At 36.7% G+C, this 18,961-nt stretch overlaps 2 protein-coding genes across 6 annotated transcripts in view; one reads left to right on the top strand and one right to left on the bottom strand.

Annotated features, from left to right (window-relative positions):
- Positions 1 to 513: 513 nt before the first annotated feature.
- Positions 514 to 18,961, bottom strand: part of LOC105218975 (E3 ubiquitin-protein ligase listerin) — a 59,546-nt gene continuing 41,098 nt past the window's right edge. For 4 of the 5 annotated variants that reach the window (XM_054230232.1, XM_054230233.1, XM_054230234.1 and 1 more), the window contains 11 exons: positions 18,103 to 18,320; positions 17,853 to 18,036; positions 16,654 to 16,837; positions 15,571 to 15,656; positions 15,243 to 15,511; positions 15,022 to 15,181; positions 10,579 to 10,690; positions 9,094 to 9,305; positions 8,844 to 9,035; positions 6,349 to 6,516; positions 604 to 764 (listed from right to left, as the gene is read on the bottom strand). In XM_054230232.1, coding sequence (XP_054086207.1) covers positions 705 to 764; positions 6,349 to 6,516; positions 8,844 to 9,035; positions 9,094 to 9,305; positions 10,579 to 10,690; positions 15,022 to 15,181; positions 15,243 to 15,511; positions 15,571 to 15,656; positions 16,654 to 16,837; positions 17,853 to 18,036; positions 18,103 to 18,320 — 1,845 coding nt within the window. In that variant the 3' untranslated portion in view covers positions 604 to 704. Of the gene's footprint in view, positions 560 to 603; positions 765 to 6,348; positions 6,517 to 8,843; positions 9,036 to 9,093; positions 9,306 to 10,578; positions 10,691 to 15,021; positions 15,182 to 15,242; positions 15,512 to 15,570; positions 15,657 to 16,653; positions 16,838 to 17,852; positions 18,037 to 18,102; positions 18,321 to 18,961 lie in introns of those variants that run through there. The other variant, XR_008471114.1, reaches the window with a different exon arrangement.
- On the top strand, positions 9,296 to 10,585 carry LOC105218974 (uncharacterized). Its single transcript, XM_011194872.3, has 2 exons — positions 9,296 to 10,147; positions 10,283 to 10,585. Exons 1-2 carry the CDS (start codon positions 9,388 to 9,390, stop codon positions 10,582 to 10,584), a joined length of 1,062 nt encoding a protein of 353 aa, XP_011193174.1. The 5' UTR covers positions 9,296 to 9,387; the 3' UTR covers position 10,585.

The raw sequence follows: 18,961 nt of genomic DNA, 5'->3' as shown, positions 1-18,961 counted from the left end.
CAGGCATGTCACGCTGTAAATAGAGAAAATATATATTTTTTTATTTTTGATACAATAACAAAAACTAATTTCATTTCTATTCCGTATAAACTTTTATTACTTTTATTTTTTTTTTTGTCAATATCTGCGCGGAGCAAATATTTATCCTACCTATCACTTACCTAGAGAAATAAAAATTAATGTTACTACACTTTAATTTTTTAATTTAAATTTTAGAAAATATTAATTATTATTTGACAACAAAAACATTATTTAATTGGAAATACCAGGATACAATTATTTTTAATGTAAACACATTATAAATTTAAGTATTTTTCCACAGTTCAAAACAAATTCCAAATTATAAACAATCCAAAATGTTACATTAAAAATATATATATTCAGAAAAATGTATAGAAGGGATGGCGGCTAGGCTTTTGATGAACAAACGATAGCAGCTCCACATATATCTATAGCTCTATGGTGTTTATACGTTATTTTCACACAAATTAAACCTTTAACAGCAGATTTCAAAATTTGGTTCGAAAAATCCTTTTCAAATATACCATGTAACTAGAAACTAAATCAAAAATCATTAAGAATATTTATTGCTACATGTATGTATAGTTTCTATTAACTTCCATCGTATTCATCCTTGAAATTAATATCATCTTTCCTGGTCCACAATTTATTTTGCATATTTTATAAATGGTTGACTCATTTTACTAGAAAACGTTTCGACAAATTGGGCATGTTGATTTACTGCTGGTGGTAAACCATTTGTACTGAAATGGACGTAATTAGATTTATGGTCAAATTTTTATATACAAAGATATTAACGACTAATGATTTAAAATAAGAGTTTAGATATAATTGTCTCTTTTACTTAATTAAAACAAATTTTACTATAATTTGCGTTAAATTCATATCTATAATATAAAAAAGAATCGCTGAATGTGTTGTTAAGCACAAATCTGGAGAACAGATAGACTATATTGCTAATTCTGTTTTAGAAATTTCTTGAAGAACAAGGATGAACCTTACGTAGAATGGCCCGGAAAGTCTAATGGCATAATCTTTGTATGTCGTGATATGGCGAGGTGATGATGAGAGGAGATGTTCGACAGCATTTTACTGGTTTGCGAGATATATTCAAAAACCCTATTAGGGGCAAGGCAATGTCCACTTTTCAAACATTTTGGAACCAAAAACGTGGCACCGAATTTTACTTTTATAACTTTTGCTTAACTATAGCAGTTTATAGATTTTCAGTTAACGGTATTTTGTAGGCATGACAATGCTCCGATGTCACCCATTTGCATACCAAACCTCTCAGTGGTTTTATTCAGATATCTTAATTTTTACACAAGTTCAAAATCAAAATAACTGAGCCTTGCAATATACATGCATATTTGGCAACACTGTATTGGCATCACTGTGATTGAAAAATCGCGTATAGCAACTGCAAATTTTTGTCAATTTTTGTAAATAGCAGTGAATTATAATCGCAATGGCAGTTCAATAATTTGAGTTCGATCACGGTAGCTATAGAGAAGTTCAGTGCTTTTGTTCGATCACAGTTCAAAAATTCTAATCACTGTAGGAATAGCAGTTCGAAAAGTAGCAATCACAGTTCAGTAGCAATAGCAGTTCCAACAGTAGCAATCACAGTTCAGTATCAATAACAGTTCGAAAAGTAGCAATCAGCGTTCAGTAGCACAAGCAGTTCCAAAAGTAGAAATCACAGTTCAGTAGCAATTACAGTTCGAAAAGTAGTACTTTTAAGTAGTAGTAAGTAGTTAAATCTACCGAAAATTTATTAATTAGTTAATTGTAATTGGAGGATGGAGTCATATGTAGAAGTTCACGTAAGTGAGGAAAGTTTCTGACTGCCATTCACTTGGGAGTGGCCAGGAACGATTCTTTTACATGTGGCTCAAGCAGCTCACGACTTCCGGTCTTAGACAAATTATCCTCTGGGTAGCCAACAGACATCCGTTTGGAGGCGAGCTAAAGTGAGAAGGCGAAACCCGCTTATGCGGTTGTGCGTACGGTTTGGGACCCACCACATAAAAACACCCCCCAATGAAAACGACGAAACAGCCTCGGATGAGAGACCCCGATTTTGATGACGACCACTGCAAACGTTTAAAGGACTACGATTTAAGAGCATGCACCTGGAATGTCCGGACCCTTAATTGGGAAGGTGCCTCTGCCCAGGTGCCTCTGCCCAGCCCAGGTTGATGTCCTCGTAAGAGTAAAGGCTGACATCACCGCAATCCAAGAAATGCGATGGACGGGACAAGGACGGAAGAAGGTGGGTCCTTGTGACATCTACTACAGCGGCCATATAAAGGAGCGCAAATTCGGTGTGGGATTCGTGGTGGGAGAGAGACTCCGTCGTCCAGTCCTGGCATTCACTCCGGTGGATGAACGTCTAGCCACAATCCGCATCAAAGCGAGGTTCTTCATCATATCGCTGATTTGCGCCCACGCCCCGACGGAAGAGAAGGACGAAGTGATCAAAGATATCTTCTATGAGCGCCTAGAACGTACCTATGAGCGCTGCCCCCGCCACGATGTCAAAATCGTGCTTGGCGATTTCAACGCTAGGGTGGGTAAAGAAGGTGTCTTTGGCACAACAGTCGGAAAATTCAGCCTCCATGATGAAACATCACCAAACGGTCTGAGGCTGATCGACTTCGCCGGGGCCCGAAATATGGTCGTCTGTAGTACTAGATTCCAGCATAAGAAAATCCATCAAGGTACTTGGCTGTCCCCGGATCGAATCACTCGCAACCAGATCGATCATGTTGTGATAGATGGACGACATGTCTCCAGTGTTTCTGATGTGCGTACGCTTCGTGGTACCAACATCGACTCGGACCACTACCTTGTAGCTAAAATACGCACCCGCCTCTGTGTAGAAAAGCGCACACGTCAACAAACACAAGGAAGGTTCGACATCGAGAAGCTGCAATCACAACCGACAGCCGAACGATTTTCTACTCGACTTGCACTCCTGCTCTCTGAGAGCACTCATCAGCTTCTCGGTATAAGGGAGCTGTGGGACGGCATATTAAACTCCTTACGTACAGCTGCAACCGAAACCATTGGTTTTCGGAAAAGCCAAAAAAACAGCAGGTATGACGAGGATTGTCGTCTCGCAGTGGAGAGAAAACAGACTGCCTACCTCGCAATGTTGCGATCGACCGCAACACGAGCGGGATGGGAAAGATACCGAGTGCTGAAGAGGGAAGCGAGACGCATTTGCAGACAAAAAAAGAAAGAGGCCGAAATGCGTGAGTATGAAGAGCTTGACAAGCTGGCCGACAGGGGTAATGCTCGAAAATTTTACGAAAAGATCCGGCGACTAACTGAAGGTTTCAATACCGGAGCACACTCCTGTAGGACCCCCATAGGTGATCTAGTTATTGATGACCAGAGTATACTGAGTTTGTGGAGGGAACACTTCTCCAGCCTGCTGAATGGCAGTGAAAGTACAACAACAGGAGATGGCGAACCCGATTCCCCAATCGACGACGATGGAGCAGACGTTCCATTGCCCGACCGTGAAGAAATTCGAATAGCAATTACCCGCTTGAAGAACAATAAGGCGGCGGGTGCCGATGGATTACCGGCCGAGCTACTCAAATACGGCGGCGAAGAGCTGATAAGGTGCTTGCATCAGCTTCTTTGCAGAATATGGTCGGAAGAAAGCATGCCTGACGATTGGAATCTCAGTGTACTCTGCCCAATACACAAAAAGGGAGACCCCACAATTTGCGCCAATTACCGTGGGATAAGCCTCCTCAACATCGCGTATAAGGTTCTGTCGAGCGTATTGTGTGAAAGACTAAAGCCCACCGTCAACAAACTGATTGGACCTTATCAGTGTGGAAAATCAACAACCGACCAGATATTCACCATGCGCCAAATCTTGGAAAAGACCCGTGAAAATAGGATCGACACACATCACCTTTTTGTCGATTTTAAAGCTGCTTTCGACAGCACGAAAAGGAGTTGCCTTTATGCCGCGATGTCTGAATTTGGTATCCCCGCAAAACTAATACGACTGTGTAAGCTGACGTTGAGCAACACCAAAAGCTCCGTCAGGATCGGGAAGGACCTCTCCGAGCCGTTCGATATCAGACGAGGTTTCAGACAAGGTGACTCACTATCGTGCGACTTCTTTAACTTGATGCTGGAAAAAATTATAAGATTAGCTCTGCAGCTCTAAAGAAGGTATAATCTTCTACAAGAGTGTACAGCTACTGGCGTACGCCGATGATATCGATATCATTGGAAACAACACCCGCGCCGTTAGTTCTGCTTTTTCCAGACTGGATAAGGAAGCGAAGCGTATGGGTCTGGTGGTGAACGAGGACAAGACGAAATATCTCCTGTCATCAAACAAACAGTCAGCGCATTCCCGTCTTGGCGCCCACTTCACTGTTGACAGTCATAACTTTGAAGTTGTAGATAATTTCGTCTACCTGGGAACCAGCATTAACAGCAATAACAATGTCTGCCTGGAAATCCAACGCAGAATCACTCTTGCCAACAGGTGCTACTATGGACTAAGTAGGCAATTGAAAAGTGAAGTCCTCTCTCGACGAACAAAAACCAAACTCTACAAGACCCTCATCATTCCCGTCCTACTTTACGGTGCAGAAGCGTGGACGATGTCAACATCCGATGAGGCACTAGGAGTTTTCGAGAGAAAGGTTTTGCGGAAGATTTATGGTCCCTTAAACATTGGCAACGGCGAATACCGCAGACGATGGAACGATGAGCTGTATGTGTTATTCGACGACATAGACATAGTCCAGCGAATAAAAAAACAGCGGCTACGCTGGCTAGGTCATGTTGTTCGAATGGATGAAAGTGCTCCAGCTCTGAAAGTTTTTGATACAGTACCCGCTGGTGGAAGCCGAGGAAGATGGAGACCTCCACTCCGATGGAAGGACCAGGTGGAGAGGGACCTGGCTTCGCTTGGTATAACCAATTGGCGCCAAACTGCCAGAAGGAGGGATACGTGGCGCGCTGTTTTGGACTCGGCTATAACCGCGTAAGCGGTGTCTACGCCAGTCAAGAAGAAGAACTGCAAAAGCAGATAATTTTTGGATATTGATTAAATTAATAAATATGAAATATGTAAAAGTGTAAAGAATAAAAAAAATGTGGAGCAATATAAAATCAATGTGATTCAAAAATAGCAATATCGCTCATCACTAGTATCGAATTATTATTATTTTTAATGAAGTAAGTGAAGTCCTCTCTCGACGAACCAAAATCAAACTCTACAAGTCGCTTATCATTCCCGTCCTGCTTTATGGTGCAGAAGCTTGGACGATGTCAGATGAGACGACACTAGGAGCTTTCGAGAGGAAAATGGTGGGATAATAAGAAGGGACATTGAGTAACAAGGCAAGGAGAATGCTTGTGGAATTCGGACTTTGCGGTAGGAGACTAGCGAAAGAGCCCCTTTTGACGCAGGTAATAAAAGTTAAGAGGCTGGAGTAGGCATTACTGCTCAGAAATTGCACTGTAGAGCAATGACGAAATGTCGTATGATCAGATGAAAGCAAATTTAATTAATTTTAACACTAGATTTACGGACACGAAACCCGTCATTTTGACGGTTATGTTAAAATGGAATTTTGTTGTCAATTATTTATAAAAAACTAGACATTTTTATTCACGATTATCTTCAATACATTTTATATGGATGTAAACTCCACATTGGCTGCACCCTAATAATTTAAAAATACTATTTGTATGTTAAGAATTAAATCGCACCCGTCAATTTGACTTGTTCCGCAAATCTAGTGTTCAGAAAAACTGCGTAATAAGGGCATGGAAGCATTCTGAAAGCAAAATGATTTGATGATTCTATAATTTAAAAAACATGTATAATTTGTTTACAAGACCTAGGAATTCTCCACTTGAATTGGCCAGGAAATTCTCCCGACTTAAATCACATTGAGTACCTATGACATTCACTTTTACTATAATTAAAATTAATGTTTTTTATATTTTTAAATTGAAGTACAAAGTTTAGTCACGTTATTAATTTAAAAACTATTCTAAAACCGAACTCTTGTGTATTAGCTAAGAAAAGTGGTTTTGTGTTTTATTCCTTAAACGATACAAATTAAATACTAAAATTATTTGTAGTTAATTTACTAAACACATTCAAAAAAACCTCGATAGAACGAAAACACTCAAAAAAAATTTAAAAAGCATAGTGGTAAGTTGCGCGTGGCTGCAGGTGTAAATATGGAAATTACTTACAGAGTCCACTTCGAACTCTGTTCTTTGACCAATATTCTTATATGAAAATAATTTGTATAAAATGATACTCACCAAGCACGATCCATGAAATTTCTTTTTGCAAGTTTTGCATGTGAGTTTGGGTAATTGATAGGTATCCTGATTAATAACGGTGTAACACACATAACATTCTTCAACACCTTCGAACTTTTTATCCAAGTTATTCTTCCACAGTGCTAGTCCATCTATTATTGTTCCATTCTGTAAGAAAATTAATTAATAATATTAGGATTATAAAAGAGGCTGGATATCAAGTAAAGTATATAGTACACAAAGTTTTTGTTAATTATTTTTGTAAGCATAAATCAAAAATTATTTTTATACTCTCGCAACCTGTTGCACAGAGTATTATAGTTTTGTTCCCATAACGGTTGTTTGTGTCACCAAGAAATAAAAGAGTTAGATATGGGGTTATATATATATAACTGATCAGGATGACGAGTGGAGTTGAAATCCGGATGTCTGTCCATCCGTCCGTTCGTCCGTCCGTGCAAGCGATAACTTGAGTAAAAATTGAGGTATCTTAATGAAACTTGGAACACATGTTCCTTGGAGGGTTACTTACGAAAATTAGCAAAATCGGTCCACTGCCACGCCCACAAAACCAAAACACACATAAAGTGTCATAACCAAGCCATAAATAAAGCTATAACAGTAAAATTTGGAATAAAGGATCGCACTAGGAAGGGGCATATTTGGATGTAATTTGTTTGGGGAAGTGGGCGTGGCCCCGCCCCGAAATCGGTTATTTGTATATATCTCACAAACCAATTAAGCTATATAACCCAAACTTTCTGCAGTCGATTCTCTTACGTACCCCACCACACACCATAAAAATAGTTGAAATCGGATAATAACCACGTCCACCTCCCATACAAAGGTTAGGTTGAAAATTACTAAAAGTGGGTTAACTCACTAACGAAAAACGTCAGAAACACTAAATTTCACATAAGAAATGGCAGATGGAAGTTGCACTCAGATTTTTTTACAAAATGGAAAATGGGCGTGGCGTCGCCCACTTATGGGTCAAAAACCATCTCTCAGGAACTACTCGACCGATACTCGACTTACCTCCCAATAATATGTTGTGAAAATTGGCCAAATCGCTTCACAACCACGCCTACTTCCTATATACCAGAACTTTGAAGACGATCTGAATTGTTTACTTTACAATATATAAAGTAAGCACTAGTGAAGATATCGGTGCAGAACTTTGCACAAATACTACGATTATAGTGTGGCAGCCCCATTCTAAAAATCGCCAAAATCGGACCATATGTTTTCAAAGCCCCATATATCGAACATGAGGACCTCGGTGCTTCTAACCTAATATTAGGGTTTCCAACTTACAATGGACTTTATATAATATATATGACGAATTGACGGTCAAATTGTGTATTATATAATATTAATTAAGTTAAATAAATAAATTTCTAGAGTATAAAATGTTCGGTTACACCCGAACTTAGCCCTTCCTTACTTTTTAATTTTTTAGTTTTATACGCATTTAAAGCATTGTTTTTAGTTTATTTTAACTAAATTTATTTTTAACTTTTTAGGTTGATATGATGGGAAAGGGAAAGAAACCCCAAATTTGTTACAACAGTAACTATGGCAAGTTGTAAAAGTACATCGATAATTAGGCAGTATTCAAATTTTACTCAGAACCTTCCTTTAGCTAATTGTCCAAGTTTAAGCTCTTTGTACTTTAATGATATATTTTTACTGAGCTGCCATAAAATAATTTACAAAACAAACAACAAAACAACAACAACAAAAACCGGGTAAAGACGGTGTCAGCAATATACCTTACAGAGGAGAAACTGGGACTCAGACCATTACACGGTTGGAGCACAACTATACACATATTGATAATGACTCAATAGAAGCTTCGGAAGCTTGTTTGGGATTATTTTGCATCCACCTTCTAGCCCGGTGTAGGTACCAAGTGATTAGTATCTGTTCCTGTCTGTGCTAAAGAAAAGCATTAATTGAATTCAAAAATAATGAATCTATTTTTACTAGACATTTTTGTACCGCGTGAATTCAACGAAATATGAATAAATAATGATCTAAAAAATTAAGAGAAGAATTCAAAATTGAAGCTTTAAAGGAAGCTTTAAATGCGCCAAGGTTTATAACAAATATAAATTTACATGAAGATTTACAAATTCGCTATGTAAAAGAGGAAGGCTTTCCGACAAATATTTATACCATAAACTTAATAAACACAATAATATTTGGAAACACAATAATACAAGAAACTCAGCTACTTAAAAGTTATCATGTCCTAGACTTGCCCTTTAAAAAATAAGTATGTAAACAATAAAATATATGTATATTATATGTAATGGAAAAAATACTTTAAAATTTCTATACTGATATTTATTATTAGGTAATCACTTTTGAGGAATGTAAGGGTTGGTAACAATATATTAACGTACAAAATAAATATTAAACAGTAAACAAATTGGCTAACAAATTTTAAATATGTGTACTAACTTAGAGTGAATGAAATAAGAATGTACCTGATGCATTAGGAATAATGCTAGCTGCATGCCATCAGTACGAGACGATAAGCGTCCCCCAATACTTTTGCCACAATCAACTTTAATCGGACCTAGAGGATAATTAGATGGAAGCGTAATCGTAAGTTCGGTTCGAACATCATCAATAAAATATGTCGCTATGACTTCTCTCGTTGAGTAGTGAACCGCCACCTACAAAAGTTTATATATTTCTGAAAAAGATTGATTTTTATAAGAATATTGTACTTACTTGCATATTTTCATGTCTCTCCTTATTTGCCCCTATTGATTTTAACTCCTCTTCACAGATTAAAGGTGAAACATAATTAGTGGTCAACTTATCCACAAAAGCTTTTTGGCGGGATGGGGAAACACTCCACCACTTCCGAACTACTGCAGGTAATTTTTTCAAAACTTCTGTATACAAATGGCAAGCATACCTTTCAAGAGTTAAATTTTCATCTAAAAAAATAACGCACAAATGCCAGAAAAATAAATTATTTATTATATTTTTTAAGTTTATTAAGATCATTAAATATTTAAAATGTCTTCAACATTTGATAAAATTCCTAGTGTAATCGAAATTCAACTGGAACCAATCAAGAAACTAACAGTTTCACAAGAGCTCGAGGCCGCGAAAGGACTACTTCATCAGCGAAAAACTCAATGTTCAGCCATAAAATATAAATATAAAAGACCCAAACGGGCACCACTTCTATATGGATACAAATTCTTTTGCGTTTGCCCGCAATACAACCCACAATATGCATGTAAGCATACCGGCAGCGTAATAATTGACCGTGATGTTCTTACCAAAGAGGAACATATGTGTTACTTATCAACCCCGCGCGAAAACATTGCAGCTCCTCGGAAAAGGCCTAGATATTATCAAAAAAAAATTATTATGCCAAATTGCACAACTCGAATAGAGCAATTAGCTATGCCCGACATAAAACGGGTCCGTTGGACACTAGACGTATATAAGGCTGCCCTTAGAAAACGACAGATAAAATCGTTAAAACATCACTTGGATCATAAGTCTAAAGTTGTGTCTTATAGCATAAATACTGCTCTTTCATATATTGAAGAAGAAAAGCGTTTGCAAAGAGTTGCTAAAGTGTTGCAAAAGCGACAATGTCGCAGGCTCAAAAAACACATACTTAGCAAACAGCGACGGCAAATAAGGAAGATTATTTGTGTATTATTCGAGGAAATGAGAGACTTTTTGCTTAACGATCAATTTTTGATAGATGAGCGGTCAACTCTTTGCGCAGTTATATTGGAACAAATTCGGAATTTTACAGGTACGTAAATCTGAAAATCTGAGAACTTGTTAAGCCTCAAAGAAAATAATATTCATTGTATGTATTATTATGTTGTATTCATCTGTATCAAAATCCTCTACATATATTTATTTTCATTAATTTTTTAATACGTAGATAATGAGTTCTACACAACAAGTAACCTACGAGAGTATCAGCAAGTCTTAGCAAACAATCTTACAGTTTGGATAAATAAATTTATATCTAATCTTAACATACATCTGGCGCCACCCCCAGTTTTAACTGAAAACTTAGAACCTGATACTTTCTTGCCTGTCAAGGACTATATATCATGTTCCGAATTGATTGAGAGTGAAGAATACCAGACGGAACAAAATAATTATTTTTCTGCTGAGGATGAAGAAGATAATGATTTTTTGTACAATACTGAAGATACAATAACTAATACAAACCGTTAAGTTGTTTCCAGGAGAGACGGTTGAAAATTTCACCCGATAGAAATTTACTGTCATGGTTTTTTAAAACTTCAATCGGCATCGCCCGTATAACAAACAGTAAGAATTTCTGAAAGATATTAATCATTAAAATAAATTAATCAAATAACTACATAAATGTACAAGTATATTTTTATAAATAAAGAAATTTTGACACAATTACAAAAAACGTTTGAAGGATTGTTCGATTATGTCAACATTATTTACTCAAGAAAAAGTTTATATGTATAAAGGTTTGGTAATTAAACAGTTTTTCATCGTTTTTGACATCCCTTCTGGATAAAAGAATATGTAGCTCTAAACAGAATATAAGGTGACATAATGATTTATTGGTGAAGTTTCCTTTACTTAAGATTTGGAGAATTGATACTATTTTAGGGGACCCTAAATCATCCGGATACATACATACATATGTCACAATTGGCCAGTCGGCCTTTTAAGTACCCATAAGTGAGTGTTGGTGTGGCACCTTGCCATTTAGTTTTCAAAGAAACATTTACATGGGCGGTGTTACCATCCGATTTTACCCGTTACACTGTATGACGAATTGATCAAAGGAGATTTTTTCAACAAGTTTGAGTTGATATAATTTAAATTTATATCACAAATGCCTCTTCCTAAAGTGATCCTTTGTACCTTATAATTTTATATCTATATATCTCGATCTATTTTGGGTGTTACAAGCAACCGCTATGTGAACAATATTCACTTTGTGCATATTTTTGCGGGGGTATAAATATTTTAAGCACAGGAATTGCTGTTCACGGCAATCCAAAGGAATTTCTCCGTCGTCTCGGGAACGAAATATGGATTTATTAGTACTATACAAAAGAACAGTAGATTTCTACTTACACCGAAAAAGGGAAAGTCGTCCTATAGGCTGGAAAGATGGTGATAACTTTTTTCTGTGCTTGTTGTTGTAACAGTTACTCAGGCCTGCCTGAACCGACAAGCCTAGACTAATTGTCATCGAAGTCATCTAACGGGTGGGCCAGGAAACGAGCTGTTTCGAGCTGTCGGACCAGAGGGAAAGAGGTGTTAGATGTGTACGATTTAGGGGGGATGCAAAGAGTTGGTGTGTCATGCGGGGACATATGTTGAGTATGTCAGGGTCTAGTCTGGATAAGTAGGAGTTTAGTCTGCTACAGTATCCAGAACGAAGTGGCGCAAGGATCACACTAGTTTCGCGAGGCAATTCGAGTGTTGGGAGTGTTGTTTCTCCAAGTACGCTATTCACGGTGAGTGAGTCGATGGAGCTGTTAGTAGCTCCTCTGGGGATGGCGTTTAGTGGTTGTCTATAGTTTGTCGCATCCGAAGTTCAGTCGGTATAGTCTTGTAGGTTGTCGACGTATTTCAGGAAGGATGCCTCTGGGAGGCGGCTCGGCTTCCAGTAGGTGACTGCAGGGATGATTTCTGCGAAAGCAATAGACAACCTTTAGCAGTCCGGAGAGTGGTGTTTTGACAAGTCTGAAGCTTCCCCATCTGCGTCCTACTGCATCCAGGCGACCATATTGGGGCTGCGTAGTTTAGGATCGTCCGCCCGATTGCCTGGTAAGTTGCCAACAACGTTTCTTTGTATTTACCCCAGGTGCTGCCGGCTAGCGACTTGAGGATTTTGTTGCGGCTCTGTACCTTAGTTATAATCGCGGTCGTGTGGGGAGTGAAGAAGTACCAGCTATCCAGTGTAACACCCAAGATTATTGACAGTTATTGGGAGTTATTGACAGTAGAAATTTTAATTCCATCGACTGAAATGTTCAGGTCCAGACTATACTCCTTCGTCCAATTCGTGAATAGGATCGCTGTGGATTTAGGGGAGAGTGTTAGGCTCCTAGCAGTGAAGAAGCGAGAAAGGCCGAGGAGGTAGCCGTTTACTTTCGAACACATGTCATCGATTCCATTGCCCGGAGTCAATATCGAAGAATCATCGGCGTAAGAATTAACTGTGAATCCTTCTGATGGTTAAGGGAGTTTCGAAATGTAGAAATTAAATAGTAAGGGGGATAGGACACCACCCTGGGGTACCCCTTGTTTAACTCTTCTTTGCTTGGATGTTTGACCTCGAAACGTTACGCATGATTGGCGACCGCTCACATAATTCATGGTCCACCTCTTGAGCTCTGGAGGCAGCGGAGATTGTTCGATGTCTTCTAGTAGCGTTGTGTAATTGACTACGTAAAAAGCTTTTGCGCCCTGCGCTACTAGGACCGTCCTCTTACGCCCTATCCACCGAAGGGTGCAATGTAAATTGCCAGCTAAAATAACTCGCGCACTTCTTCGGATCCGTGGAGGCATGATCAGCGAATTGAATTTCAACTCGGTCATCATGTCTTCTCGGGTTGGATAGGGGTTTGACAGTAGTCCAGAGCATACCCATACCAGCGGAAACATTACAAGACTTCAAGTGCTCTACCGCTTATAATGATTTGCCGTTCGTCGAATCTCCAAATTGAGATTCCTTATTAGGGGATCACAGGGTTCGACATGGCGTAAGGCGTTCGTTGGCTAAAACTGCTGCTTTCTCTGGGAAGTTAAGGCTGATGTCCGCAATGCGTCCAGCAATAATGAAGCGAGCACAGTTAACGAAGGTACGATTGTCCACAGAAATAAAGTCAGGAGGTTTTTCGATCGAGGCAATTATGGGCAGATGCTCTGATGCGAGAGTTAACATAGGTCGCCAGGTTATGCTATTTATTAGACCACCTGATTGTAATATCAAGCGAGATATTACAGGTGCCCATAATTCGGATAGGGTCTTCGTCTTTCATTGTGCCGAATGTAAAATCGTCAATCTGTACTACCAGCTCCATCCCGATGATCGTTTAACAGGCAAGAATGCCATAGATCGTAATGCGCGATAAAGTCGCCAAGTACCAGTCGGTTTTCACCTCGAAGCAGTGCACCGATGTTCGGGTGATATCCTGTTAAGCAACATGTAACTGGGGGGATGTATATGGGTGATTCTACGATAAGAAGGAACTTGTGCGGCATTCAGCATTAAGTATTGTTTTCTTAATGAATCACATCATATTAATGTAGTGTATTAAATAACATTACACATTACTGCATAATTAAAACAATTTTTTTCTGAAATTCCTTACAAAATCTAAAAAAGTCCCTCCCCTGGCTTGTTCCCTTGCTACTTTTTATTTAACTTTCGGACAATACATATATTTTTTGTATGAGATGCTAAACCTAAACTAAGTTCAATCGAAAGTAAAATAATTAAAATTAAGTATTGTTAAATAAAAAACAAAATTATTTTGTTTATTTCACATAATTTTTTAAATTAACTTTTGTCCCGATTTTTGTATGTTTCTATTCTGCCAAATTGCCAGTTTGAACGCTGTAGGTTTTTAGTTATTGCGGCACGATCGTGGAAGATTTATGGTCCATTGAACGTTGGCAAAAGCGAGTACCGCAGATGGTGGAATGATGAGCTATACGACGACACTGAAGACGAAAGCGCTTATGCTTTGAAAGTGTTACATGCAGTACCCGCTGGTGAAAGCAGAGGAACATTAAGCCCTCCATTCCTAAACCTAAACTAAGGTAAAAAGTGACCTGGTTTCTATTGGTATTTCCAATTGGCGCCAAACAGCAAAAAGGAGAGAATACTAGCGCGCTTCAATAGATTCGCCTATAATCGAATAAGCGGTGCACACGCCAAATATATATATTTATATATACGTATGTATATATAAATAAGATCAGGTTGGCCAGACTCTCCTCATGCCAAATCTTTTTTTGAAAGGGCAGAGGATATATTATTTCTTTAAAAAGGCAGTAAATATTTTTGAAAGATCTTAAGAACGGGTTGAAGTTTGGGATGGGTCTGATCAGACTGAGAGTCATGCTGACTGGAGCTCCGGAGGACCGTTGAGGTCCTATCTTGGACACTCGCTATGGGTAGCGACGCTGTGCGCAAACTTGGTGCTAATTGCACTGACGTAGAGGCAGCTGTGCGTTGGCAGCATGGGGCCACATATCTTGTGGTCCACTCCCTATGTGTTTTAAGGCATTACACGTTGGTCGGATCCCAGTCAATCTCAGTATCGCAGTACCGGCTGTTGTGTGGATTGTATTTTTAGGTGCTTTACAAGGTGTGATAGTTAGAACATTCGTAAAGAAGCGAAATTTTTCCCTTATATATAACTTTACATTTTGAACGTTTTGAATCAGGCCGATCAATATTTTATCTTTGAAAAATACATTCGCTATATTTTTCATCTGCTTAACACGATTCCATCTAAGAACAGATTTATAAATCGGAATCGATATAATGCAATACGAATTTTAGCGTTCCAATATTAACATAAAAATTTCTTATTTGTATTATAGACAAAATTCCACTTCCACTCTACAATGTCAAACAAAATATAATTATTTTAAACAATTCACCTCGAAAAATCTGCTTTCATAAAGCCAGGAAGTGTATATATTCCGTACATTAAGTGGAGATTTAACACATGTATGAATTATACAGTCCCACATCAGGAAGTAGCTAAATACCGTTTCTCTGTCAATAGGTTCGAATTCGTCTATTTCGGATATTTTGAAACTATATAACGAATTAAAAAAGTTATCAATTCAAATTAAATATACACACATTATATAATTACCTGAATTCTGATATATACTTATTAACAAAAGTAAGTTGAGATGTTAAAGCCTCTTCAAATAACTTTAAATAATGCTGACTTTGTACACCAAGACTCGAGTCTTCATTTAATGAATGAACACTCTTAATGTCGTCCACAACATATGCATGTGTCAGCTCTCGTAAAATATGATAGCATGTCCTTTGTACAAAGATGTTAGAGTTAGCGAAGTTTTTGAGCAAAATGTTGAAAACATTCTTCTTAGAAATGGTTCGGGAATTCTTGCAAAACTGTATATTAATATATATTAAATTTGAATACAAGTAAGTATAACATAATTAACACTTACAATGTAAATAACATCGACATCGGAAAGTAATATAACTCTTTTTAATTCACTAAATAATGGCATAAAATATTCGGCTGTGAACTTCTCTGAAACAAAAATGGAAAGCAAAAATTAATTATAAAAAAATTTACAAAATGCGTCTTTTTCACGGTTCAACTTTTGAAATTGTTATCGAAATCGGGCTGCCATGTGCTGAATTTCACTGTTCCATTTTCGTTTTCGAACATCAAAACGTAACGATTTAAGATGTGCCAGGAATCGAAATCGTCATATTTTTCCCGGTTTGAAATCGGACGGACATGGGCACTCGAATCATAAAATATTGATGATTGAGTTATTTAAGCTTAGTTAGTTCAGTTTTTGTATTTTATTTGCTATATACATTAAACAAATCATACTAAAACTTAAATATTATAGTTCGCATTAAATTATTTGAAATTTGTTTCCATATATTTTCCGAACAAGAGTGCGGCTTCTGAACGACGGGTTCATCTTGAATATTTTTTTAATTAACTTCTTCCATGACAAAATCAAAATAATGAAAGCACCGTGTGTTGCGTCGGGCAACTATCTCATTATTTTTCCAAACATTTCTGTATATTAAACAAGCAGAAACAATAAAATACACTCATATTACAAAAATATTTCACACATAATTGTTATTGAATGTCAGTTGCTTGACTATCAGCTGTTTCGAATTTAAGTTCGAACCAGAACAAAATCGAGTGAATTTCATCACACCTCAAATCAATTCGTGCGATTTGCAATTTCGGTATCAAAATGAAATCGCGCGATTTCCAGCACATGTCTGTATTAATGTTATCGTGTTAAGTCAAATTCCATAGTCCGATCTTCCTATTTCATTTTCTTCCCAATTCCCTACTCCAATAAGCGCTAAATTGAATACTATTTTACATGTTTGCAATATCTGATTCGAATGTCGATTTTGTTTAAATCAGAATAGATTTTCAATACTGGCACCTAAACAATTTTGACATTGACATTTTATGTTAATTAGTCCAGGAGGTAAAAAAGCTAAGTAAATTACGTTGTTTTATTAATTTCCATTTCACAAATATTTACCTTGAAGATGTAATAGACCATAAAACGATTCAAAAATGTTACAAATTGCATCCTTTGAAAATAATGATTCCCACTCATCAACCATATTTTGTAACATGTTTGTTGAACTACGGTCCTTCTCGACTTTTATAAACTCTAGGAACGCAGAAAATAGTTTACAAACATTTATCACAAATAAAGCCATCTGTAATATGAAGAAAAAAAATATGATTTATATACAGTGGCTCACAGGCAAAATGATGCAGAAACGAAATGAAAAATCGCTTAGTAAAAAATCATGTTTATATTTCGAAATTAAAAACTTTTACTAATTTATTGATTAGGTACATATATATTTAATATTTTAAATAAAAAAAACGCAAATATTATTTATTTTTTACAAGCATTAAGTAAAAACATATTCGTATACCGAAATACAAGCTCACAGCTAAAATGATGCACAAATGTTTACCGTTAGCGGCGACAGCTTGGCGCCGATTTTCGAAATGCAACGTAAATTATAAATGTGAGCTTTCCTGGAATGTAATTTAAAAGTTTTGACATTTTAGTACTGTCATTTGTAAAGCATATTTTAAAATGGGACGCCTAACCAGTATTGAAGTGTGCGAGTTAGCCCTAAGTATTATAAAGACGGAAGTGGCCAACGCAACGTCGCGTAAATGGTGAAACTGAGTCAAGGAACTATTCGGCATATCATTTAATGTTATGTTCTTGAAAATCGTGTCGCATTGAGAATCTGTGGTTAGTTCAGGAACGAGACATGCGATAATACCAAATTAGAAATAAAGCCGACTTGAAAAACGGCAGCAAACAGAAGGGAATAAAATTGCTCCAAACTATACAAAGAAATTGGTAGAATCCATGCTGAAACGTATGAAAGCAGTTATTGATAGTAAGGGGCATCCCACAAAGTACTAATCAACTTAAAAATTTAGTTGTGCCCTTAAAAAATTGCAATATATTTGGTTACTGCATCATTTTCGCTGAGAGGTGCAATATTATACTGTAATTTGTTTTTGTTATAGATAAATAAAATAACTATAAAATCTGAAATTTTTAAGGATGAATTTAATAAAGTTTAAATTTTTTGGAAAATGAATTTAGTTTTCAAGTAATACTTGCTTTAGATATTTCTTGTACGGTTGCAACACTTTGATAGCAACACTTAAAATAGGTAATATTTTAAAAGTTTTACAAACCTTTGGATTGACGATATTTTCGATCGATTTGTGCACGTTTGGTACCCAAGAACCTAGTCCAATGATGATGTTATCCCAGTCTTTAGCACCTAGACACCAAGGCATTTTTTTAAGTATTTCTGTCAGCAACCGAATGTACTCAATTAGTTCAATAACGGCCGAATACCCTTGTTCGTTTATATCTCTAAAAATATATTTAAAATTATTATGATTTCTCTCCTAATAAACATAAAAATGTAGTAAGTCTTACACTTTAAAGTTTATAAAAAGTCCTTCATTGATTGTTCGAACATATTCCAACAACTGCTTAATTATAATGTTGTCACCTGTTCTCCCTTCATCGCAATTAAAATAATTTATAACAAGACAACGCAATGCTGCACATTTTATCCAAATATCAGTTGACTTTGCACAATCAAAAACGTTGCTTACTGTAATACTTCTGTAATTCAGTCGAGGAGTTTGATACTGAAATGTATTTTATTTGGTTTAATTTTAGTCACTTGTGCAATATACTACGGTGAATACGAATGCCAGAACAAGACATAATCGATTATAACTTGCCAGAATCCTCCTGACAGCATTAACCGTATTGGTAGAAATATCATTCAAAAAAATAGGAATAATCAAAATATAAAATTATAATAAACAAATATATAAAAATAAATTATTTATAAATATTAAATTTATTTTTGCCCGAATCACCAGCAAGAAAATAAATAGTAAATATAAATCAAATGAAACAAATAACAATAAGTAATGAAGGTTTAAGTTGGGGTGTAACCGATATTTACCTATATTTAAGGTTTAAAATTGGTCACAAGCACTGAGGTTCTCATATTCGGTATAATTTTTTTTTTTTCAAATTTTGAATTTGTGAAACCCACCTAACCCCTTAAAGCACTTTTAATAGTTTTCAATATAACCAATTTTTCCCATTCTCAAACTGTAGCATCACCCGAAAATGGTATATACAAAGTCGTTTTATTGGTCTCGAAGTTCTAGATATATGGTTTTAACTCAAAAGTTAATTTTACATTTTTACACCAATCTGAATGTAATGTATTTATTAATTATATAAAGTTTAGCGCTTCTGACGTTTATCGTTA

This window comes from Zeugodacus cucurbitae, chromosome 4, assembly GCF_028554725.1.
Source record: "Zeugodacus cucurbitae isolate PBARC_wt_2022May chromosome 4, idZeuCucr1.2, whole genome shotgun sequence".
NCBI lineage: Eukaryota > Metazoa > Arthropoda > Insecta > Diptera > Tephritidae > Zeugodacus > Zeugodacus cucurbitae.
The sequence above is the reverse complement of the archived record's forward strand: the minus strand, read 5'-3'. Positions and strand labels throughout refer to the sequence as shown.

What these genes read in the sequence shown, in the direction of transcription:
- LOC105218974 (XM_011194872.3), top strand. Translation starts at nt 9,388, where the DNA reads ATGTCTTCAACATTTGATAAAATTCCTAGTGTAATCGAAATTCAACTG. An exon ending in ACAAATTCGGAATTTTACAG is followed by an intron (nt 10,148 to 10,282) that starts GTACGTAAATCT and finishes TTTAATACGTAG; the next exon opens with ATAATGAGTTCTACACAACA.